We start from the raw sequence: 26,654 nt of genomic DNA, 5'->3' as shown, positions 1-26,654 counted from the left end.
TGTTTTGTAGTTTGCTACCTTGAAACTAGCATTTCTGTGACAGTATATAGACTAAAGTATAAAACGGAACTGATGCAAAGCCGTGGAGCTGATTAACTTGAGAAGGCTTGGCTAGAATGAAAGATGCCTTCTACTAATGGAAGTAATACCTTTTTTTTCTTTCTTTTTTTTTTTTAAAGACAGGGTATATATCATCCTGGCTATTCTGGAGATCACAATGTAGACCAGACTGCCCTGGAACTCACAAGAGATCCACTTGTCTCTGTTTCCCAAGTGCTGGGATCCCAAGTTTGTGCCACCATGCCCAATCCATATTTTGCAGTTCAGTGATTATGTAATGCTTTATGGAAAATGTAAACTATGAAAACTATTGTTTGTATGATATGTATAGATGTCATCTTTATTAAAAAAATCACCAGATATAATATTATTAATATCTAAACTGTAAAAACTGTTAACCAATATTATTTAGAGGGATAACTGACATTACTGTTCAAAAGTTTTTTTTCTTTTTTTTATTGGATATTTTATTTACATTTCAGATGCCATCCTCTTTCCTCATTTCCCCCAGGAAACCCCTATCCCATGCCCCCTTTTCCTTTTTGCTTTTATACACTTTTTAAAAATGTTAATCAAAGGCTTCATAAGTTTGGTAATGCTCAATCAGAACTGTAACCTAATACCCAGCCTAGATATATCAACTATCTTTGACTGTTGATCCACAACTGGAGTAACTCCAAAGATGCTCAATTTCTTCTTAGAATCCAATACAGGAAGCTGTCAGGAGTAGACAGGTCTCTAATCAAAATGAACAGTAGTATATAAATATTTGTAACATCAATTCTATGGACTTCTGACGTTTTGAAAACCAACTATCCATGTAAGGTAATCTGGACTGTTGTCTCTTAACTCCACTCAGCTATTTCTAAAGAAAATATAGAAAACACCCTAACAATAAATTCAAAGCCATGAATTTGCTATAGTCCCTTAACTCACAGGCTAACTATCTCAAATCAGTTAAAAAAGTTAAGAATGGATTGATTTGCATTTTTCTACATGTTGACCTCCAGTTGATCCAGCACCATTTGTTTAAAATGCTGACATTTTCCCACTGGGTAGTTTTAGCTCCTTTGTCAAAGATCAAGTGACCATAGGTGTGTGGGTTCATTTCTGGGTCTTCAGTTCTATTCTACTGATCTTCCTGCCTGTCTCTGTACCAATACCATGCAGTTTTTATCACTACTGCTCTGTAGTACAGTTTGAGGTCAGGGATAGTGATTCCCCCAGAAGTTCTTTTATTGTTGAGAATAGTTCTCACTATCCTGGGCTTTTTGTTATTCCAAATGAATTTGCAAATTGCTCTATCTCTATGAAGAATTGATTTGAAATTTTGATGGGGATTGCATTGAATCTGTAGATTGCTTTTGGCAAGATGGCTATTTTTACTAAGTTAATCCTGCCAATCCAGGGGTATGATGGGAGATTTTTCCATCTTCTGAGATCTTCGATTTCTTTCTTCAGAGACTTGAAGTTCTTGTCATACAGATCTTTCATTTGCTTGGTTAGATTCACTCCAAGATCTTTTATATTATTTGTGGTATTGTGAACGGTGTCATTTCCCTAATTTATTTCTCAGCCTGTTTATCCTTTGAATAGAGGAAGGCTACTGATTTGTTTGAATTGATTTTATATCCAGCCACATTGCTAAAGTTGTTTATCAGGTTTAGGAGTTCTCTGGTGGAAGTTTTAGGGTCACTTAAATATACTATCATATCATCTGCAAATAGTGAAATTTTGACTTCTTCCTTTCCTATTTGTATCCCATTGACTTCCTTTTGTTGTCTAATTGCTCTAGCTAGGACTTCCAGTACTATATTGAATAGGTAAGGTGAGACTGGCAGCCTTGTCTGTTCCCTGATATTAGTGGAATTACTTCAAGTTTCTCTCTGTTAGTTTGATGTTGGCTGCTGGCTTGTTGTATATTGCTTTTACTATGTCTAGGTATGGGCCTTGAATTCCTGACCTTTCTAAGACTTTTAACATGAAGGGATGTTGAATTTTGTCAAATGCTTTCTCAGCATCTAGTGAGGTGACCATGTGGGTTTTTTCTTTGAATTTATTTATGTAGTGGATTACATTGATGGATTTCTGAATATTGAACCATTCCTGCATTCCTGGGATAAAGCCTACTTGATCATGATGAATAATTGTTTTGATGTGTTGTTGGATTTGGTTTGCGAGAATTTTATTGAGTATTTTTGTATCAATATTCATAAGAGAGATTGGTCTGTAGTTCTCTTTCTTTGTTGGGTCTTTCTGTGGTTTAGATATGAGTGTAATGGTAGCTTCATAGAACGAATTGGGTAGTGTTCCTTCTGTTTCTATTCGATGGAATAGCTTGAAGAGGATTGGTATTAGGTCTTCCTTGAAGGTCTGATAGAATTCTGCACTAAAACCATCTGGTCCTGGACTTTGTTTGGTGGGGAGACTTTTAATGACTTCTTGACTTCTTGTATTTCTTTAGGGTTTATAGGACTGTTCAGATGGTTTATCTGCTCCTGATTTAATTTTGGTATCTGGCACCGGTCTAGAAAATTGTCCATTTCCTCCAGATTTTCCAATTTTGTTGTGTATAAGCCTTTGTAGTAGGATCTGATGTTTTTTTTTTTTTTTTTTTTTTTTTTTTTAATTTCCTCAATTTCTGTTGTTATGTCTCCCTTTTCAGTTCTGATTTTATTAATTTGGATACTGTCTCTGTGCCCTTTGTTAAGTCTGGCTAAGGGTTTATCTATCTTGTTGATTTTCTCAAAGAACCAGCTCCTGGTTTTGTTGATATTTTGTATAGTTCTTTTTGTTTCTACTTGGTTGATTTCAGCTCTGAGTTTGATTATTTCCTGTTGTCTACTCCTCTTAGGTATATTTGCTTCTTTTTGTTCTAATGGTTTCAGGTGTGCGGTCAAGTTGTTAATGTTTGCTCTCTCTAGTTTCTTTTTGTAGGTACTTAGAACTATGAGTTTTCCTCTTAGTACTGCTTTCATGGAGTCCCACAAGTTTTGGTATGAGGTGTCTTCCTTTTCATTAAATTCTAAAAAGTCCTTAATTTCTTTCTTTGTTTCTTCCTTGATCAAGTCATCCTTGAGTAGAGCGTTGTTCAGTTTCCATGTGTATGTGGGGTTTCCATTGTTTTTGTCATTATTAAAGACCAGCCTTAGTCCATGGTGGTCTGATAAGGTGCAAGGAATTATTTCAATCTTTTTGTATCTGTTGAGGCCTGTTTTGTGACCTATTATATGGTCTGTTTTGGAGAAGCTATCATGAGGTGCTGAGAAAAGGGTATATTCTTTTGTTTTAGGGTGAAATTTTATATATATATATATATATATATATATATATATATATATATATATATATATCAATTAAATCTATTTGGTTCCTAACTTCTGTTAGTTTCGTTGTGTCTCGGTTTTGTTTCTGTTTCCATAATCTGTCCATTGCTGAGAGTGGGGTGTTGAAATCTCCCGCTATTATTGTGTGGTGTGCAATGTTTGCTTTGAGTTTTAGCAAAGTTTCTTTTATGTATGTGGGTGCCCTTGCATTTGGGGCATAGATGTTCAGAATTGATAGTTCATCTTGGTACATTTTTCCTTTGATGAGTATAAAGTGTCCTTCTTTATCTTTTTTGATTAGGTTTTGTTGAAAATCAATTTTATTTGATATTAGAATTGCTACTCCAGCTTGTTTCTTGGGATCATTTGCTTGGAAGATTGTTTTTCATCCTTTTACTCTGAGGTAGTGTCTGTCTTTGTCACATAGGTGTGTTTCCTGTATGCAGCAAAATTCTGGGTCTTGCTTATGTATCCAGTCTGCTAACCTATGTTTTTTTATTGGAGAGTTGAGTCCATTGATATTAAGAGATATTAAGGAAAAATGATTGTTGCTTCCTGTCACTTTCGTTGTTGGAGGTTGAATTATGTTTGTGTAACTTCTTTTGGGATTGTTGGGAGATTACTTTCTTGTTTTTTCTATGTTGTAATTTTTCTCCTTGTGTTGGAGTTTTCCATCCATTATGCTTTGAAGGGCTGGATTTGTGGGAAGATATTGTGTAAATTTGCTTTTGTCATGGAATATCTTAGTTTCTCCATCAATATTAGTTGAGAGTATTGCTAGGTTGAGAGTCTGGGCTGGCATTTGTATTCTCTTAGGGTCTGTATGATATCAGTCCAGGATCTTCTGGCTTTTATAGTCTCTGGTGAGAAGTCTGGTGTAATTCTTAATAGGTCTGCCTTTATATGTTACTTTACCTTTTTCCCTTACTGCTTTTAGTATCTTCTCTTTGTTTTGCATATTTGATGTTTTGATTATTATGTGACGGGAGGTATTTGTTTTTTGGTCTAGTCTATTTGGGGTTCTGTAGGCTTCTTGTATATTTAAGGACATCTCTTTCTTTAGGTTAGGGAAGTTTTCCTCTATAATTTTGTTGAAGATATTTACTGGCCCTTTAAGTTGGGAGTCTTCACCCTCATCTATACCTATTATCCTTAGGTTTGGCCTTCTCATTGTGTCCTGGATTTCCTGGATGTTTTGGGTTATGAGTTTTTTGCATTTCCCATTTTCTTTGGCAGTTGTGTCAATGTTTTTTATAGTATCTTCTGCACATGAGATTCTCTCTTCTATCTCTTCTATTCTTTTGGTGATGCTTGCATCTATGACCCCTGGTCTGTTTCTTAGGTTTTCTATCTCCAAGGTAGTGCCCTTTTGAGATTTCTTTATTGCTTCTACTTCCATTTTTAGATCCTGGATGGTTTTGTTTAATTCCTTCACCTGTTTGGTTGTTTTCTTGCAATTCTTTCAGGGATTTTTGTGTTCCCTCTTTAAGGGTTCCTATCTGTTTACCTGTGTTCTTCTCAAATTCTTTGAGAGTGTTATTTATGACCTTCTTAAAGTCCTCTAACATCATCATGAGAAGTGATTTTAATTCTGTGTCCTGCTTTTCCGATGTGATGTGTTCAGGGCTTGTTATGTTGGGAGAACTGGGTTCTGGTGATGCCAAGTAACTTTGGTTTCTGTTGTTTATGTTCCTGTGCTTGCCTTTCGCCATTTGGTTAACTCTAGTGCTACCCTTTCTCACTGGTTCTGACTGGGGACTGTCTTTCCAGTTATCTTGCTTGTGTCAGAACTCCTCAAGGTTCAGATGTCTCTGTGATCCTGTGATCCTGAGCTCCAGCTGCTCTGAGTGCAGTGTCTCCTCTAGGATGTCTCAGGGTAAGGTGTCATCTTGAGAGCAGACCAGCTAGGTGTTCGCTGCTCTGAGTGCAGTGGTTCTTCTATAATGTCTCAGGATAAGGTGACTGCTGCTCTGGGTTCTGTGGCTTGTCTAGGTTAACTCTGGGTATGGTGTCCCCTGCTCTGAGGTCGGTGGCCTCTCTAGGATGTCTCAGGATACAGTTTCCACAAGGGTGTAGACCCACTGGGTGTCTGCCTCCCTGAGTACAATGGCCTCTCAGAGATGTCTCAGGGTACAGTTTCCACAAGGGTGCAGACCCCACTGGGTATCTGCTCCCACTACTGGGATCTGGAGAGGGGTGGAAGGGGAGTGGAGTTTCGCAGGGGTGGGGTTTGGGTATATGGGGGGAGGGGGGTCCTGCAAGCTTCTTACTCCCAGCTGTTCCTCTGGTGCGTAGGGTGGTACGCCACTGGCCTTACCTGCCTCCCTGAGGACACTGGCCTCCCAGGGATGTCTCAGGATACATTCTCCACAAGGGTGCAGACCCCACTGGGTGTCTGCTCCCGCTACAGGCTGTTCAAAAGTTTTTAAAGATCCATTTTATATATATTTTTAAACAACAATATGTCCATTTAAAATAATAATGCCTTTTGAAGTATGATGTGTTTTTTCCGAGTACTTTTGAAGTATTATTCATGCATGAATGACAAAATCTGATTTTGTTTCCAGTTGGCTTAATTTTAATTTATTGCTAAGAAAAATGGCTCAAGAGTTTTAATTTTAAGCAAGAATAAACAGTAGGGGCTTGGTCCTTTCAAACATCTTTCAGTTTTGAAAATGAACAGGATCAAATGTGGTAGGAACTGACATTACAGCTCAGAACAAGGCACAATACTAACAGGGCTTGATTTTTTTTCTTTTTTTAATTGGATATTTTATTTATTTACATTTCAGATGTCATTCCATTTCCCAGAAACCCCATCTCATTCTCCCTCTTCCCTTTTATATCATTTTAATTACATGCAAGTACTAAGGTCAGTTCTAGGTTGAGAAACTAGCAATACAATAGATGCAAATAGTCAAGGGACAAGCAAGACAATAAACACAAATAGTCAAAGAACAAGTAAGGCAATAAACCAAGTTCCGTGAACACTCCTGTGATCACTGTTTCTAAGGGCTTATCAGGATGACCAAAGTATCTGAGCCTACTTCCCTGTCCTAGCCCAAAGTCATTTTCATGTCTGAAGCCTACTTCTTTGTTCTAGCCTAAGATGTAGATTCCAGTCTGAAATTACTTCTTTGTTCTAGCCTAATGTCAGATTCTTTCCTGAAGCCCACATCCTTGTCCTTGGCCAGTGTCATGTTTCTGCCTAGGAGCCCTAAAAGCTCTCCTCCTGTTCCTTTTTTTATTTCCTAAACAAGACTGAGCCTGACAAGAATGCCTTCCTTATCCGTCATGGAATATGCATTATCCAAAGCAATGCACTTCTGTCTTAGGTTGGTAAGACTGTGCAGAATCTTATCTGTCCTTGACTTGCCAGCCTGTTAAATAAATAACTCTTGTCTGGGGGTCCATTTTCAGGTTCAAGCTGTGTACTTTGGCTGCCAACATGTTGATGTTGTTAAAGACAAGCTTTAACACGATGGGCAGGATGAAAGTATTCCCAGGACAAAAAGAGCAGGTGTGATCAAGCTATATATGCCGTTCTTGAAGCTTGACCAAAATAGAAATACTGACCTCAGGCCATTGGTAATTTTATAAGCAGTATCTGCTGCATCAAGGCTTAGCAGAGCAGCATTCTTTAAATTCATAAGCTCACTATGCAAAGTTAAAACATCCAGAGAAGTGTTAGAATTATGCCAAATACACTGCAAGTGTCTTTAAACTTTTTCCTAATTATAATGACTACCACTGTAAATTTTAGAACTAACACGAATCCAGTGGTATTTTGCATGACACTCAAGATGGCTCCTCACTCTTAAACTCTGAACCCCTTTCCAATAATTTGAATAGGAAGAAGAGCATCACTCCGTTATTTCAAACGCCTATCTAAATCCTCCTGTATACTCAACACATTAGTAACATTTTTTTGCTAAATGATTAACAAAAGTAGCTGCCTTAAGTTCTTGTGTCAAAGCAATTACAGAAGCAGTAGAGATGGCAATTAATCTAATTAAAGATGTTATACCAGCAATAATCAAACCCTCTACCCTCTTGCTTCTGCTTAAAGCCTGACTCATTTCTTCCAGTACTTGCAAGCTATTTTTAGAATACCAAGGTTCTGTGATACTCAGGGCAATAAAACAAAAGCTGGTTGATAGACCTCCGTAACAGACGTGCCAGGTTTCAACACGCTAACACCATTAGAAAGTGTACAATCAATGAAACTTACATTAAATACTGTAGAAGAAACAAAAGTAATTTTAACTTGATAATTAAAAGAGCCTTAACACATATACTAACACTTGTTCGGAATTTAGATCCTGCCCCAAATTTATCTCTTGCTAACATAACGTCATAGAGAACTGCAGCTAACTTCCAAATGTGTCTTTGAAAATGTCCAGAACCAGACTTCTAAATAAAGACTGTTATTTCCAGTATTCGATTGATTTCTAGACCAGTCCATGATTAAGTCCAAATAACTTGTCACATTTAAGAAAAATTCTTTGTTCCACAAGGTCTAAAACTTGAGGCAAGGCAGCTTGTCCCATCTGGAATATAGGCAAGCAAAGGTGAGTCAGGAACATATGTCCAGTACAGCTTCCCAGTCACCATTGTCAGGGCACTCAGCAAGCTCACAGGTCAGCATCATTCATTGTCCCAGCATTAGCATGTCTCACTCATTGCTCTGGCAGCAGGGCATGATTCTTATTGGCTTAACATAGACACACCTTGTTGTAATTAGATTATTGTAAATTATAAATGCTGAGACAGTCAGCTTAGGCCAGGAGGCTAAATAATGGTTATGTACTTCATCCTTTTAGGTGTATTAAGTAAAGCATGTACTTAATGTGTTGTAGTAGTACATTTATTTAATTGCGTGTCTTTGTGCCTGTGTGAATTTGTATGTACCATGTGCATGCAGGCCCCTGAGGAAGATAGAAGAGGGCATTCAATCCCTAGGAACTGGCATTTGTGAACTACTTGCTTTGAGTGTTAGAAGCTGAACCTTGAGTCTCCTGCAAAAATAGTGGTTTTAACCAGAGTCATTTTGCTAGCTCCTCATTTTTCTGTATTTGAGACAGACACAGATGTCATCAGCTGCCACCAAGTATGTGCTAGCTTCATTTATATGTTAATATTAGGATGATTTAAAAATATCCATTCAGCAATACTGAGTAATGATTAAGGACGGCACAACCTTTTATGAATCATTTTTGTATTTGGAGAAAATGATTTCTAATTGTAGAGCTCCTATGGGAAATAGAGAGCTGATTCAAACTTTAATTAATTCCAAGCATCTAAACCTGTTCCTAGAACATCCCTAGAGTTTCAGTTTATGTATATGTAAATTATCTTTAATTCACTTGATGTAATTGTTGTCTCTGTGGCTTGCTGCCTGAGTCTGCTAACCTCCACCTAGTCCTGGAAACTTCTAGCCTCTGTACAGTCTAATCTAGGCCTAGAATGTTTTCAGCCCCTGAGACTTATGTTTCATAACCTCTCTCTCTCTAGTTCTTTCTGACCTCTGGCTGGCTGGTTCAACTCAGCTGTTCTGGCTCAAACGCCTCTGCAGTCTGACCGATTCAAGCTTCTTTCAGTTTCTCACTGAATTGTGCTGCTTGGTCTCATACTGACTTTGGCAATATGTACTGATCTTTTGGCTCCTTCTCAGTCTGTGGCTCATTTTGTCTTCACTTGTGTCTAGCTTGTTCTTTCTTCAACCTGTGTCTGTACAACTCTCCTGGTAAAACTGCCTCCTCTTTTCTCTCTACACTGTACCTCATAGGTTCCCTTTGCTCGCTCTTCTCATGAGAATTGGACATATTTTTTTCTGTCAAATCATTCTCTGATTCATTGCTTTGTCTGCCTTTCAAGTAGACATCACTTTCAAACATGGCTGCTTCCTGCTACAAACTAACTTTACCTTCATTGTTTAGGATTAGAGGTTTGTACAATGGGCCTGTCTGTATTCCAGTCAGAGTGATTAAAGGTGTTATGTGTGCTAGGCTGAGTCATGCCACAGCTAGAAACAGGCTTTTTCAGTAAATAACACAATCTTTATTTTTATATGTTTGTAAAATACATAAGTATAAATTTTATATTGTGTGAAATGTGTGCAGGTGGTATTTAATGATCTGTTCCTGTGCTTTCTGAATTCTCCATATATCAAATCTTTATCCTTATATGACTGGGAACTGTTTAAAGAACAGTTGCTTCTTGCTTAAGAGAGACATAGGCTCTGCTGTCAGTTTGACAGGTAGAAATTATGAATAATTAAAATTGCCCTTGAAATGTTGGTATAGTATACTGTCAGTGCATCTTGCACAGATGTGTTTTTGCTTTATATTTGAAATATTTGTTTCTTCAGATGGACTCCAGGTGAAAAAGTTGGTTTGTGTTTAATGGCTTTGTTATGGCTTCGTTGTTTATTTTTTGAAGTCATAGATGTTAAACATTGAAGCCACAGATGAAAGTGGTGATTAAAGTAAGACTTAAGGAATCAACAGATTCCTGTTTGCATAAGCATAGTTTGAAACAGGCCTTATTATGTTAAAAGATATGTGTTTGTGTGAGTGCCTGCATGTATCTATGTATGTACACAACCTGTGTGTCTGGTGCTCATAGAATCCATTAGAGGGCATCAGGTACTTGGAAATGCTAGCTGCCATGTGATTTCTGAAAACCAAACCTGGGTCCTCTGCAAGAGCAGCAAGTGTTCTCAACCACTGAGACATTTTTACATTTCTTAGAAGGTTTAGTATATTGTCACCCTCTTCTGGTGTCAAGAGCAGATTCTGAGTCAGAATATTCAGTTTAATGTCAGAGCCTTCTTTGAAGAGTTCTGACTTTTGTTATCAACAAAAGAATGCATCTAGCACCTGGCATTCTCTTGGTTTTGGTTTAAGCTTCAGTTCCTGAAGGCATTCTTTGTATGCCTTGTTTTCCTACTGATGTATTTATATATGTATATGTATATGTATATGTATATACATATATAGTATATCATGTGTAGTCCTTGGTAGAACTGGGGGAAAAATGTTGTTCAAGATTCTTTCAGTACAATTTAATCTTCTTAGGGACTCTAGTTGAGAAAGGCTAGTAGGAGACAAATTGAATCTAATGGAAGCCCTTGATTTATTACTAGATGGAATTTTGGTGGTTGGAGGTCAGTTTAGGCATGACCTTGAATATTGATTTAATAGTACAGGCCACTGTGTCTTAAGACTGTTGTTTTTAAAGTATGGGGGTTGCTTCATCATTTGCGAATATGGTGGAAATACATCTCAGGGTCCTGTCATCTGACCATTCAGATAACTGGGAATAAGAAGGAGATTGTGGGACTCAGTAGTTCATATTTCATAGAACCCTCTAGACTGGGTTTGAGTTCCAGCACCTATACAATGGCTTACAACCACTAGAACTTCAGTCTCACGGAATCCATGACGTCTTCTGGCCTCCATAGGCATGTGGTTCACAGGCATGCATGGAAAACATCCATGGATATAAACATAATGAAAATAAATAATAAATAAATAAATAAATAAATACCAAATCTTTTGGGTGACTAATGCACAATAAGGTTTGAAAATATCTATGTTGTCCACTAACTCTTGATTTATTTTTCCCTTTCAAATGCTTCAAAAATATGTTACTCAGTCTTTGAAACATACAAACGTTACTCTCAGAATTATTTTTAGACAAGAGATTGGGATGTAGAACCTCAACACAAAAGATAGATTAACATATAAAAGAAAATATTAGACAGAAATTCTGTAACACTCAGCCTAGGCTTGTATATAACTGATAGAACATACAGGAGAAAGTCTGAGAAATCTGACATCTTCAAAGATCTTTTTACATTTTGTTTGTGTGTGTGTGTGTGTGTGTGTGTGTGTGCGCGCGCGTGGTGGTGCGTGCGTGCACGTGCACGTGCACGCATGTGTTTGCCATATATGTGAATGTGAGAGGATAGCTAGGGACAGATAGTTCTTTCCACCATGTGGGTGGGTTCCAGGGATCCAGGTCAGGTCATATGCCTTAGCAGCAGGCACTCTTCCCTACTACCTATATTGTAGGCCTGCCTTTGAGTTTCTAACCTTTCTCTTAGGTTTGATCTGCTTCCTCCTTTGCAAATATATTCATTCTTAGTAAACTGTTTCTGCTTTGATTGCTATCCAAGTATCTGTCCAAGCTTTTGTTCTATAGTACACGAACATGGAAGTCCTGCAGTTGCTCAAGGACCTGATTTTCCTCCCATGTTTATCTTATAATTAGTGCTTGCCTGTCTATATTCTCACTGGGTAGCTGAACCCTGAAGTCTACTAGTCAGGAAGTTTATTTACAAAATGAGTCATTTTACTGTCCCTACTGAAATTCTCTTTTGTGAGGTACAGTCCATTCCTTTAGCTACTCTAGCAGTTTCTCATTCATCTTTATGTAGTTTTGTATGTTTTTAATATCTTGTATTTTGTCTCTGACTCGTAATTTAATTATATTTTGTTATATTTTGAATGACTTCTATCAGAGTTCAGCAAACTAGTGGTTACATTGAGCTCCAGAGTAGGTTTAATACCTCTAACATGTTGTTAAAATATTTATAAAGACTGGATGTGACTCAGATAGTACTTGTTACTATTTTTGCACAAAGTGTTCATTAATTCCTGATTTATGTAATACTAGTTGTAATTCATTGAGACTTAATTTATGCTATATTATACATACCATCTTAAAACTGTTTTATGACCAGTGGCATGGATGACCAGCAGGTGAAGGCTGCCAAGCCACAAGTTGACCTCTGATCGTGTGCACTGTGCCATGTGCCGTGTGCCATGGCAGGCTTATGTCTTTACACATCAACTTGTACATACGGTGTACACATAGGCATGTATGCACGCACAATGTCATTAAAAATTTAAAACTTTCAAATATACATTGAATTTTGACAAGGTAGGATTGACTTGTGACTCTTAGTAGTTGCTGTGTTTGACCTGCAGTTTGATGCTAGACTTGCCACTTATTTCTGGAGATCTGTTGTTCATTTTTAGTTTTTAGTATTTTTTTAAAACCATGAATACGAACTAAGAACTTTTGTATATTAGCTGTCTTTATTACTGTTTAAAATCTTTGTTTGTTTTAAGTTTCTTTGATCATTTGCTTTAAAGTCTGTTTCGTCTGATGTGATATATTTTATACAGCTTTTAGCTGTATAAACTAAACTTTTGGTTATTATTTGCTGGGAGATTTTATTCTATACTTAAGAAGCAAACATTGGTAACAAGTGTGCATGGAGCATCTTTTTCTTGTGTAGATGAGTTTGTTGGATTTGATTACCTGTGTCATTTCTAAACAGATAAATATCATTGTGTTTTGTTTCAGTTTTGAGTTTCTTATTTCTATGGATCACTGAGTGAGTAATAAATGGCTTTACCTCGACTCACAGGAGCCTTGCGCTCCTTTTCAAATGTCACCAAGCAAGATAATTATAATGAAGAAGTAGCTGACTTAAAGGTAAATGTTTTTAGGTGAAAACTATTAAAAACAAAGGGTATGGGTGAATATTTGACATTTTTTTCTTTTTAGTTTTATGCTTTTAAAATGGAAGTTTTATCTTGTTTCTGTCTTGAGAAGGAGATTGAGTACACTGATATTTTCACAAATCTGTACTTATGTTAACTACCTGTGACTATTATCAAAGGGAATAATCCAAAATAGGGCTACATGCTTTCTGTTTGTTAGGCCTCTGCCACAGCTAATTTTGATTTAGTTTATATTTATTTTGAGCCAGCTGGGCACATTTTTAGGTCTCCTGTTAAATTCTTCACCCTATTAGAATAGATAGATAATAATAATAGAATAGATTAGAAACACTATTCCTTAACATAGGACATATAAATATTAAGTTTTAGCTCTATAGCTGGTCTTATAGTTGACTTGTTATATAATTGATAAGAGTACATTCATGGCTTAAAGAAGTTAATTGTAAGGCCTTTTTATAATCGCATCTTTAGAAATAAATACTAGTCATAAAAAGTTACAGAATTCCAGATTCTTGTAACTGTGGTGTAACTGACTGATAATGACTATGATGTGGACTAATTTCCTTACATGACTCAGTTTTATAATACATAATGTCAAGTTTACGTTCAGTTTAAATATAGTTTCTACTTGCACAATATGCTTCGTTAGCACTTTGAGCTTAATGGAAAGAATGCCAGTCACTTCTTAAATTTATTCAATGACTTTGATTTCTGAGCAATAAATTAGGGTATGTGGTTTCCAATGAATTTCTTCTATAGATAAAATGATTTATATAAGTTTTATAAAATAAATCATATATAATTGTAAATGTAATGTTATACAGTAAGAGTATATTATAGCAATACTGATTGAAATATTAAATATTTACAAGTGAGACTCTTAAGAAAAGTTCTTAACCTATGACATATTAATTTGTATAGAATAGTATATAATACCATCAGTTAGCTGGCCTTGACAACAAAAGTTTTTGTTCCCTAAAACTGGAACTTAAAAGTTCAGGATCAAGACAGAGTTGGTTTTCTCTGGAAACTTCTCTCTGCTACTTTTTGTAAATAGCATCCTTCCCACTGTATCCTTCCAGGACCATTCCTCTGTATAAGCCTATCCCTGGTATCCTTGAGTGTCCATATTTTGTTTGTTTGTTTGGTTGGTTTTTGTTGTAATGAAACCAATCAGGTGGGATCATTAATGGCTTTCTGAGGTAGTAGAGGTTAGGATTTCAATGTGATAATTGAGGAGAAGCAATTTAATATAATTACTGTATCTTCAAAATGTGTAGTCATAAGCGCACGCAAGTGCAGACACACACATAAAGTGTATCATTACATTGTGTATAAGGGATACATTGGCTTCTAGTAGAAAAAGTTAAATGTTTGACATTTGACAGCATGGTCAAGGTTTTTAGGTTCATGATGTATGTATTATATGTGGGAAAATAGGCAGTGTATGAAGAAACTGACCTCTGTTTTCTTCTTAAAGAAAAATTTTAAAGTATTTCTTTTTTTAGTTGTTGGCTTCTTAGTTGACTATATGGTAGAGTGAAAACATTATTTACTGGTGGACTGAAACTTCATTGAAACAGTCTTTATACAGTGTTATAGTTAGTCTCTTTACCTAAAGATTGACTCAGAAAGCAAAGACTATCAACCAGTTTTTTGGTAGACTTCCCTCTAATGATGGAGAATTGTGTCAGACTTATATTTCTCACAGTAATTATAAGATTATCATTTATATTCTTAATTAATATTAATATCTTATACTCCATTTTCTGTTTTTATCTTCCTGGGGCCTTGTAAATTCTGAACCAATGATAGTATGGAATATTTTACAATTTAAAAGCATAAAGACTAAATACCCCTTGCCTCAGTGTCACTTCAGTTATTATTGTAGTCTTTTAAATACATTTTGCTTCATAGAGAAGGAAAATGGCATGCATAAGGAGCTTTACTTTAATATGACCTTTTAATCACAGGAAATGTCCACCACATACAGAAGTAGGGATGAAAATAAAGTGAATCATTGTGTCTGCGTAAGTTATGTTATGGCCAGTCTACTTCAGATGGACCTTGTCCTTTTCTCAACCCAGATTGCCTGACCTCATTTTAAATTAGAAAATGGAAGCACTGAGCATCTTCAGTGTAAGCAAGAGTCAAGTTTCAGTTCCATGGCTGACTCACCACTTTATTTTGTTAGATTGCTTCATGACTTTTATCTATGGATCAAAGCCAGAGATCTGACAGGAAATTTTATTTTATTCTGTAATCAATTCTTGAGAAGGAAAATATTTATAGTTTCAAGAAAAGAGCATATATAGAAAAGAGTCTATGTCTAACCTTTAGTTCTAAGGTCCTATTCTGAAAACAATATTATTTAAGTGTGTCAAACTGATTAATTGGGGCTTTAGTAATCTTTAAATGCCTTTCTTCAAAATGTATTTTTATGTACATTATAAATTGTGTTAAAAACAAGCAGTTAGAAAAAGGAAAGGAATGCGTGGGTTGTTTACATGTTATCTTTGGAATGTTGAATATTCTACTTTGCTATATGGATGTTTTATAATTATTTAATTTAAAACATTTTTTTCTTCTGATGAAGTCGCATTCAAATTAAGTTCCTTCTAAGAATAATTAGTGTCTGAGTAGACAACTTAATTCTGGATCGTGCAAAATTGATTTTGTAATATAAATTATATATGATAGGAGAAAATCTTTAAATAACCAGAATTTTTCTATATTATACTTTCTTTTTCAGCTGAAGCGATCCAAACTTCATGAGCAAGTTTTAGATTTCAGCCTTACATGGAAGAAGATAGTGAAATTTTTGAATGAAAAACTAGAGAAGAATAAAATGCAAAGTATAAATGAAGACTTAAGAGATATACTACAAGCTGCAAAACAAATCGGTATAGTCTTTAAAAAAACAAAAAGGTTCTATAATAGGTTCTTTATAAGCTATACATATTAATAGTATATGATAAAAGGCTACAGTTTCCTGGTAAATATTTACAATTATATAAGATGCTCTTATATGTTAATGAATTGAGGCTGGTGTGGCAGGGGTAGAAGTAAATCACAAACTGCTTATAATTAACAATGCCAAGGAACATTGATAGTTGCATTTCTCAGCAGGAGGCCCCCTAGTACACAAGTGAATTGTGGGGTATGACTCAGCACAGCAAAACTGAGATCCAGTGAGTCTAGGGGGAGAGAGTACAATGTGAAGACATTTATGATAGCGTTTGGCAAAGCCACACTGGATTTTAAAAATATTGAAAAAAAAAATAATAGTAAACATAGAAAATGACCTGATTTATCCCCTGCCTTTATTATCTTCATTTATAAAATATTGAGGCTATTTTATTAGCTTCTTTATAATAATACCTCACAATACTTAGTGAAAACACAAATGAAATTTACTAAGTACCACAAGGAATTTTTTTATTACATTAAAAAAATAAAATATATTTAGACTATTTGCCCAGTTACCACTGTTCACAAGTCAAATAAACAAACAAGAAGTTCAGGCGGCAAATAGAGTTTGTGCAGTAGAGATAGAAGCTAGACTATAGAAGTCAAGAATGGCATGCAAATGGGCCAAAAGAATCTGTACGTCACCAGTTACCGCTAAGTGCACATCTTCCTCAGGGCAGGGTAAAGTCGTGACTTAGTGAGAACCTCTTGTTTCAGCATTCAGATTCCATTACTGTAAAACAACTGTTGGTTCTGCCTTTCTAAATTTGTAACCACGAGTTTCTTTGCATTTTGATATTTGTGTGCATCTTACTTTAAGTAAAATTAAGAAAAGTGTTAATTAGATGTAGAGACTAGTTGAGGAACATACCCAGATTTCCACATATGTGCCACCTTGCAACATACTGACACACATCTAAACATATATACACATACATTCGTATTCATGCTTCCTTCTAAAATGAAAATATCGATCAGAAGACAGGTTGGGCAGCAGTGACCTGTGAAGTGTTTTTAGATGGATCATTATGATTATATGCTATTAAGAAAATAAGATTTTACTATTAAAATCAAGGAATCAAATTTTGGGGTGGGAACAGTTTATAAGGAGATGACTTAGAAAAGGAACTATAAAACTTTAAAAGGGCCTGGAAGAATACATATTTAGAATATAAAGCCTGTTCTTATGGGAACAATATGACAGGTTGGTTTCTGAGAGAATTTATAAAAAAAATTAGCTATTTTAAAATTGTGGATTTTAAAACAGTTGAAAGAACTTTATACGAATCATAAAATGGCCAAAAGTATTTTAGGACAAACATCTATTGAGAATAATTAGAAAAACATAAATAAAAAGAGTATAAGACCACAGATCTGGAAGCACAAACAAATGCAGAAAGAATGACACTGACTTTTGGATCATTTATTTTTCTAGCAGTGACTGTCTATTTCCAAAGCCTGGGTAGAAAAAAGGAGGACAAACATAGTTCTGACAGATTCAGAGAACTAAGATGACAAAAATGAATTAAATGGACAAAGGAAGAAATACAGAATCTGGATATTTGGCTAGTAAAAAGATTAAGCTTATAATTAATGGTTAATTGATGGTTATACCTGGGAATTGTCATATAGTTTCACTTAAAATCATTTGAGGGTATTGATGCATAAGACAGGGAGGGTAAGAGCATGTAATCAGATGTAAGCTATAATGCTTATTTAACTCTTGAATTAACTCTTGAATTAGAAAAAAAAAGATTACTAAGACATTTTTCTGTTATTTGGAAAACCTTGATTATGGGCCAGCCATGATTAGGTAATAGTCTTAGGTCTTATATTTGATATGCCCGTAAAAATAGTCTTATATTTGATATGTCCATAAAAAGGAAATTTCTAATTTCTGATATGTATTAATAGTAAAAAGGAAGATTTCATTGAATATAATATTAAATGATTGGGAAATATCATTGATGTAGATATGTGATGGGAAGAAAGTGTAAAGTTCATGTGAGCGTATGAAACAGTTCTGGATTGACTTGGGAAATAGTAAGATTTCTGATAAAGTAACAGCTTTAAATATTAATGACTATTCAAGAGATAGCATTTTATGAATATGTAACAGCTATTTTTGATACACATTCTTAGCAAACTAGGTATACAGAGAGATTGCCTTACTCTGATAAAGGGTATTAATAAAAAAAAGATGGAGCAAATATACTGTGTGGTACAGTGCCATTAGCTTCTGAAAACAATGATTTCTGGAAGCTAGGGATGCTAGGGAACAGACACAGAAGAAGGTTGGCTGCTGGGTACCATAGTACTGCTAGGTAGGAGTACGTTCTAATGTTTTAAGCACAATAGTATGATTAACGTTGCATCCATGTATTTAATAAAGAACTAGGAGAAAAAAATCATAATCTACAACAAAATGCTAGTTATTATAATTTAATTATTCACATGTACACACATTAGAATATTACCCTATATGTAGATATAATTATTATTTGCCACATAAAAGAAGGAAAGATTCTTTACAATATGCCATTACCCAAGATTATCTAGCACCACTTCTGTTTCTTGCACTCTGAAAATCCTTTCTAATATAATTTAGGAAAGAAGAAAAGAAAAAAGGTATAAATGTTATGAGTCATAACTGTATCTAGAGAAATTTAGCCAGATCAAGTTAAAAAAATTGTACTTGCTGGGAACAAGTTCAAAATGACATTTATTTTTAAGTAATTTTTAATAAAGTTATATATAAAGATTAATATGGTTTAATTTAGGTTACATTTACAAAGCATCAAAATTTACAAATGTTGAGTTTCATGATTTCTTCATGGAAAGCTCTAATACTACTGAGAGATTAAAGAAGGCCGAATTGTTGAAGTGTTATCTTAAAGATTAGAACTTAATTGTTTATAACGGTACTATTGTTACCCAAATCTATCTACTGTTTGTATTTATGTGTTTTTGGAAATGGATAAAATATTCTGAAAGCTATTATAAAATTTCAAAGACCAAAAGCAGATCAATCAGTCTTAAGAAATATACAGGAAAAATTTTACTAGATATTAAAATTTACATTTTAGATACTGCTCAAAGAACAGACATGTACAACAAAAGGATAGAATGGAGTCTAGAAACTAACCTGATACTGAGACACTTGATTTGTGATGGCACAGACAGGGCAGGACTCTCTCTCTCTCTCTCTCTCTCTCTCTCTCTCTCTCTCTCTCTCTCTCTCTGTGTGTGTTTTTGTTTGTGTGTAAGTAATGTATATGTTTGTGTATGCATATAAATTTGCCTGTGTAAGTAATCCTAAACAGCTCATAGAGTTAACAAAACAAGATAATTTTCTCAAGGATGATGCTGACTATCTTTATGATTTTACATTTGCTAAAATGGATTAAACAAAATAAAATACAGAATCATAAAGGTAATGATTGGTACTTTGACTCTTCATTAAGAATGAAGTGTGGGGAATAGACCTTCAGGATACATCGTCAAAATCATTTCTATCCATACTCAGTAAGAACTCTTATATATCAGTAAGGATAGATCTTGTACAAAAATGACAAAGACTCTTCAACAAGGAAATCAGTAAAAAAGGGTAGATCGTGAATAAAAATGACCCAGAGCCTTGCACAAGCATTTTCTATATTAATCAGATGTCCAGTAAATCTGAAAGAAATGTTCATCCTCATTGAGAAGATGTTACTTCATGCCTCCTCAGGGCAGCTGAAGTTGAGAGGATTGAACTCGCAATTCTTGGTCAGTACCAGGAATTGGTTGATGTGTTACTGCTACAGTTGGAACTGGTACAAGTATTTGAATCAATTGAGCAGTATTTGTAGTAGTTAAACCAATGAAAATTTAAGTCTTGGTATGAAATAATACAATTAAAAATGGTTGTATGTGTGTACTGAAGTGTGTGTATTCATGATGACATCATTTGTGATAGCCTGTGAGTGCAAACAATTCACTATTAAATTATGGCATAGATGTACTGTGGTATTTAGACTACCTGTTAACAACAGCTTCAGCTGTATGTAACATTGTGAACAAGTGTTGCAATATTAAAAATATAGTCAAACACACAGAAAACAAAGAGTGACTCTAATGTGAAATGAGAATTGGTCTTTGAAGTCAATTTGTTATCATCTCCTTCCTTCCTCCCAAGTGTGTTCTACTCCAGGGTTACTTATTCCCTATGGGCAACTTCTCATAGATAGTAATTTTCATATTTTGTAATATGGTGAATTAGATTTATTTAAACATACATAAACACATTCTGGTGGTATGTTTCTGAATGAGAGCTGTATATGTTTATATATAACTTTTCTTGTCATGTAGTTCTATTGTCTAGATTGTGGAGAAAGCTATGAGTGTGCAGGGTCTCCTCTGACTTTGATGTCTGTAATTCTGAAAATCTTACTATAGTTTATCAACTTAATTTTAAAATTTTAAGTAAGTTTTGATAGCTCATTTCTAAAAAGAGGCAAGAATTTTTATTAAGTAGGTTCTGTGCTTAATATAGATTAATGGTTGGTTGAACTAAAATGTTCTTGGTTGATTGAACATAATTCTTTGGGAATTTGGGAATGGATTTCTTTGGTCCTAAATTGATTTAACTCAAAACAAAATTTAAGAATCAAAATAAAACAAAAAATATGGAAGAATTTTTTTTTTTTTAATGTTAATTTGGATGATGATTCAGTTGAGCTAACACTGTTCTTTTGTTTTTGTCTTTGAATAGTTGGAACGGAGAATGGGAGAGAAGCAATTGAAAGTGGGGCCGCATTTCTCTTTGTGACATTTCACATGACGGACTCTGTTGGTTACATGGAGACAAAGGCTATCAGACAGATGTTTGGTCCCTTTCCATCATCATCTGCTACTTCAGCTTGTAATGCCACTAATCGAATTATTTCTCATTTTAGTCAAGATGATCTCGCTGCTTTTGTCCAGATGGCAGAGAACCAATGTAACGATAGAGTGGTTTTTGGTAAAAACTTAGCATTTTCCTTTGACATGCATGATCTGGACCACTTTGATGAATTACCAGTAAATGGTGAAGCCCAGAAAACTATAAGCTTAGACTATAAGAAGTTCCTGAATGAACAGTTTCAGGAATCCTACACCCCAGAGCTCAAGCCCGTGGAAAAAACAAATGGCTCCTTATTGTGGTGTGAAGTTGAGAAATACTTAAATGCAACTTTAAAGGAAATGACTGAAGCACCAAGAGTTGAAGATCTTTGTTGCACTTTATATGACATGCTTGCTTCTGCTAAAAGCGGTGATGAACTTCAGGATGAGGTACAGTTGAAGTTTCTGAAGTTATATGTAAACATGAACTACCTTAACCAGTAGCTCTTTAAAAATTAGTTTCTTCTTGTAGTATTGGGATTGAAGCTAGACCCTTGCACATGCTAAGTAGATGTTTTAGCATTGCTCATCCCAGAATAGCCTTTTAAACATAGATAGTCAACATAAAATATTTAACCTTCTGCACTGTCGCTGATAGTGAGCTCTCTAGCCAAGTATAGGAGGCAGTGTAGCTTTCCAGTGGGTCCTTACAGGAAGACTGAGTGTAATGAGTGAAAGTGAGACACTCCTACTTAAAGTGCTGGTTCACTGCAGTAATTAGTACTCTTATTTTGAGAAATACATAGATTTAAGTGACAAACTAAATGCTTGCTTTAGGAATAATTGTGTTACTGTTTGTACATTTTGTATTTTTAAGCATTCTATGACAAAATATTCTCCAGAGTTTTAGAAATTTTATATATATTAAATTTATCTGACATTTAGAAAATTTTTGATCAATTTGCATTTGAAACAGTAAGTATTAAGAATCAAATTAATCTGAAATAATTGGCTAATTACCAATTACCCAGACTTCCTGAGTATAGCATCTCAGACATTTCTAGGAGACATAACCTCACAGCAAAGTCCAGTTCCTCTGGCTTTTATATTCTTCCTGCTCCTTCTTCCACAATGATCTCTGAACCTTAGGCTCAGGAATTGTATTATAGATCTGTCAGTTGGGACAGTGAACATTTGATCACTTGTACTCTGTATTTTAATCAGTTGTGGTTTTCTGTAATCATCTCCCACTGTTGCAAAGAGAAATGTCTTTGATAAAGGGTGAGAACTACTATTATCTGTGGATATAAGGGTACATATTTACGGGAACCTGTTTGCCAAAAGATTAGTGGATATGGTGTACTATTTTAAAAAGAGCAGACACTTTGAAATCAGCTATTTCCACCCTTCTGCTCACTCTATGAAGCTTAGTTTTCTTGCTAGTTTTCGAAGGGATACTAATAGAATGATTGATAAAGGATTGGTATAATCATTAACTGTTACCCTGTGTGTAAAATGTCATAGCATATGGAAAAATCAGATGGTAGATGTGATTATTAGGCTTGGTTATTATTATTATCATTATTTTGTTGCAAATACTAATGAAAGTTTTAAAATCACATAAATGTTTACAGAGAAATTGTTTTAAATTAGAGAATTAGTGTTAGCTGTTTTGAAGTAAGGGACCATGTTTTACTTCTGTGGTCAGTCTCATAGTCCATAGGTATTTTTACTTGGGTTAATTTATGCCAGATATTTATATTATAACTTGAATCTTTTTAAATATTATTCAAATAATATTGTTTTAAAATTTATGATAAAAAATGCTTTTACTGATTTTTAGCTTAGTATTGTGCCTATAATGAAACTTAAAAAAATGAACACAGTTTGGATTTTTTTTTTCCTCTCTTTTTTTTTAAAATTTCTTTTTTGAAGTCCCCTTGTTTCCCTTTGTTGAAGGGAGGACACCATCCAGTTTCAAAGAATGTTCTTCACCGCCTGTTATGCTATTCTGTGTATTCTGTGTTTGTAGATGCAGTGTTAGTAGACACAAAAGAATGAAGACAGGCTAGCAACATAACTGAGTGCTTGCTACTAGTACAGACAGCTTGAGTTCAATTTCAGGAATCCACATGTTGGAAGGGATTCATGCCTGTTTGTGTATATGAACATGCACTTATATGTATGTACACACTCACACGCACACACACAAATTTTAATTAAACATTTTTGTTGTTGGTTTTTTTTTTAAAGATTTAGTTAGAAACTTTGCTTTGTTGGATAGTTGCTAAAGAAGAGGACACATGTTGCCAGATAACTGTTGGTATTATGCTGTCTACAAATGTAAGAGCAAAAACAAGTCATAGATTGTGTAGATGGCTCATGGAGTAAGAAAACTATACAGAGACGGAGTTAAGCCTGAAATTGGTTATAAAATATGATGAAGTATATTTTATGGTGAACAGGACATTAGGTGACATATTTCAGGCTTTAGCAAAAATAATGTGTTTCAAGCTTCAAGATACACAGGGATATGAGAGAAAAAAGGATGTGCAGAGATGCAGGAGCCACACAGCAATGCCTGGCATACCTTGCTAATGTACGAAAAACTGCTCTGAAATATACTGTCTGATTTTGTGATATTTTTAATGTGATCTTAACAGGCTGCTTTATATGTTACTGAATATTTCATTTTGCCAGTGTTTAGAAGTACAAGTGGTATCCTCTCAGTATTTGGCTTCCTATATGTAAATAAAATGAAGGCCTGTTGGTAAGGTTTATGTTCTGTGGTAGAAGCTTTTCATGTTTGAATTTTGGGTTCCTGTCTATCTAATTATATTATAGTAAATTCTCATTATTATTCATTCTCTCTCTCTCTCTCTCTCTCTCTCTCTCTCTCTCTCTCTTTCTCTCGCTCACTCGCTCGCTCTGTGTGTGTGTGTGTGTGTGTGTGTAGATATGACATACATACACATAGGTGTTGAGGTTAGAGGACAATTTTGGAACTCAGTTGTTTCCTTTCTATATGTGCCTGGACACTGATCTAGGTCCTGAAGGTTGGCAGCAAACATGTTTACTTGCTGAGTCATCTCATCAGGATGGTATAGTATATTGTTTTATATATAGTTTCACTTGATTTCACTTCAGAATGTGCTGTATCTTATTTGTTATCTATTTTTAATGTGTATTAATTTTATAATGAGCTTTTACTATGGCATTTTTATATGTGCATACAATGTATTTTGGTCATAATTCTTTCTGTTGCCCTCCTTCTACCTCCAACTTGTGGAGTGAGATTCAAATATGAACATAAAGTCCGTGATTACACCTGTAGCAATTATGTCTTTGTTTTAGCAGTGAACACATTTAGAGCTTTTAAATTTTTCATTTAAATTTTTATATTAAAAAATTGTATTTTATGAGTGTTATGCCTACTTTTATGTGTGACCATGGAGACCAAAGAGAATATCAGATCCTCTGGAACCAGAGTTACAGTTAGTTGTAAACAACCATGTGGATGCTGGGAACCTATTCTTGTGCTTTTGCTAGTGGAACAAGTTCTCTTAACTATAAGCTTTTAAAATTTTTTCCTGAAGTGGTGGAGTGTATTTTTGGTTCTGGGTATTGAATTCAGATCTTTCCACTATTTACTTTTATTTCTTACATAAGCCAGTGAAGAAGGCAATGAAAAGGGCAATCATATATAACAAAGTTAATTTTCATTTATTTTTTTAATATAGTGTTCTTGGTGATCAAACCCAAGGCCTTTCACATGATTAGTGAAGCTCTTTATCACTGTGCTTTGTCTCTAGCCCTTGCTTTTCTGAAACAGGATTGCACTAGGCAGTATTGGCTGAATCTGAACTACTCATGATCATCTTGCTGCCTCCTCTTGAGTGCTGGCACCTCATGTCACATGCCTAGCCTTTAAATAATCATGTTGCCTACTGTTGTAGAAATTTATCAGAACTATATAGACATATTTTTACATGTAACTTAAGAATAGAAAAAGCTACTTTTGTACTGAAGACTAATTTTTTTGTTCCTTAATGCATGCTTTCTAGCTTTGAATATAGGTTAGTGACTAATTGACCCTTGACTGAGTAGTTTTTCTTTTAAGACTATTGTCATTATAATTATAAAAGCTTTTAAGATTGTTTAACCTGTTGGAATTAATTATTTTAAAAATTATTAAAACTGCAACTGCCCCCTATAGTAAAGTTAGTATTAGTATAAAATATCAGCAGTAACAGTAAAGCTATCATGTTTTAAATGGCTATTATGTATAAGCTTGGATCAGGCTATCTCTCCTGACATAAGCACTTTTCTCACAGTTTTTGTGTTGTGTTCTCTTATGTATAAAGATGGAAACAAACTATAAAAGTATCTTTTATTTTCCAGATATAATTGTTGCCTCTAAGACTTAATGCTAAATAAGCTCACCCTTTCTGTTTCTTTCTGAACTCTGGCTGGCTAGTTCAAGTCAGTCTTCTGGCTCAGAACTCTCCAAGCTGACTGATTCAAACTGGCATCTCTCATCTTCTCATTGAATTGCTTTGCTGCTTTGAAAAATCTTCCTCCCAACTTCCCATGAACTGAATGAACTGCTCCAAACTGAACTCTTCTCACTTCATTGCTCTCTGAAGTCAGCTTTTTTCCCATGCCATTCTTGTGAGGGTTCAGCATATCCTATCTCTGACTCATTTTGTCAAATCTTTCTTTAATTCATCACTTTGTCTGTCCCTCAATTACAGGGCATGTTCAAACAAGGCTTCTTCCTTCTACAGACTAACTTGGAGGGCATGTCTGTATCCTAGCCACAGAGATTAAAGGTTTGTTATTCCAGCTAGAACACACAGACCTAGAAGGTTTTTGGATGTGATCCCTTGTCAGAGCAGTCATGTTGTTGGATGAAAATTCATGTAAAACAAACAACTAAAAAACATAGAGCCCCAATTCAAAATTTAGGTTCAAGTCACAAAACAAAACAGTATTAGAAATCTGGAACTTTTCCCATAGCATAGACCTTCTATTGCTATAACATGTTATCACTTAGAAGACATACGTACATACATATATACATACATACATACATTCATACATACATATATACATACATACATTCATACATTCATACATATATACATGCATTTATTTGTTTGTGTGTATGAGTTTGTATGCATACAGCTGTGTGTCTGCATCTGTGCCAGAAGAGGTTGTAGAGTGCCTTCCTCTGTTTCTCTCCTCCTATTTTTTTGAGGAAGCCTCTCTCCATGGACCTAGGGTTTCTGTTTTATTTGCTAGGTCTGAAGCCTATAAATCCCAGTGATCTGTCTTAGTTTTTGTTCCCCATGGAGGTTGGGATACTGTACTATACCAGGCTGTTATATGGGCCTTGTTTGTGATCCAAAGTATAGTATTTGTGATTGCAGTCCTGTGCTCTTCACCACTGAGCTGTCTCTTCAGCTTTCATTATATTTTTAAGAGAAGAGCATGAAGAGTTGAAGAGTTTTTTAAAAACCATAAAGCCAGGTAATCTTCATGGTAGACAAATTACCAAGACCTTGTAAAGCTATATTACAGAATATTCATAATATTATGAGCATTTGTGGTATTATATGAACCACTAGTACAATGTTTCTCAAACTGTTAGCACCATAATGTTTCAACATATCAGAGTTTTGACTGTATTCCTTACAAAATTATAAAATAAATTTATATCTGTGCCTTCAGATAAGTACTAAAGGGCTGGTTGAAATATTGAGAAATGACAAGTGACATCTCAGAGGCTAGCATGGCCTAGGTCTGTTGTAGTATACATATTATTATTATTGTAACATAAATGCTATTTGCAGCACAGTTAATGCCAGTGTCAATATTGATAGAGTTACTGTGT

General features: G+C 34.9%; 1 protein-coding gene across 2 annotated transcripts in view; it reads left to right on the top strand.

Moving 5' to 3' along the window:
• The window catches only part of Ascc3 (activating signal cointegrator 1 complex subunit 3), a 265,284-nt gene that overhangs the window by 6,869 nt on the left and 231,761 nt on the right, over nt 1-26,654 (top strand). For both annotated transcript variants that reach the window (XM_034524196.2, XM_076917041.1), the window contains 3 exons: nt 12,765-12,896; nt 15,678-15,828; nt 20,649-21,208. In XM_034524196.2, the coding sequence (XP_034380087.1) occupies nt 12,807-12,896; nt 15,678-15,828; nt 20,649-21,208 (801 nt within the window). In that variant the 5' untranslated portion in view covers nt 12,765-12,806. The remainder of the gene's footprint in view (nt 1-12,764; nt 12,897-15,677; nt 15,829-20,648; nt 21,209-26,654) is intronic.

The sequence above is a fragment of the Arvicanthis niloticus genome, chromosome 20 (assembly GCF_011762505.2).
Source record: "Arvicanthis niloticus isolate mArvNil1 chromosome 20, mArvNil1.pat.X, whole genome shotgun sequence".
Taxonomy (NCBI): domain Eukaryota; kingdom Metazoa; phylum Chordata; class Mammalia; order Rodentia; family Muridae; genus Arvicanthis; species Arvicanthis niloticus.
Note: the sequence above shows the minus strand (reverse complement) of the source record. Positions and strands in the feature narration are given on the sequence as shown.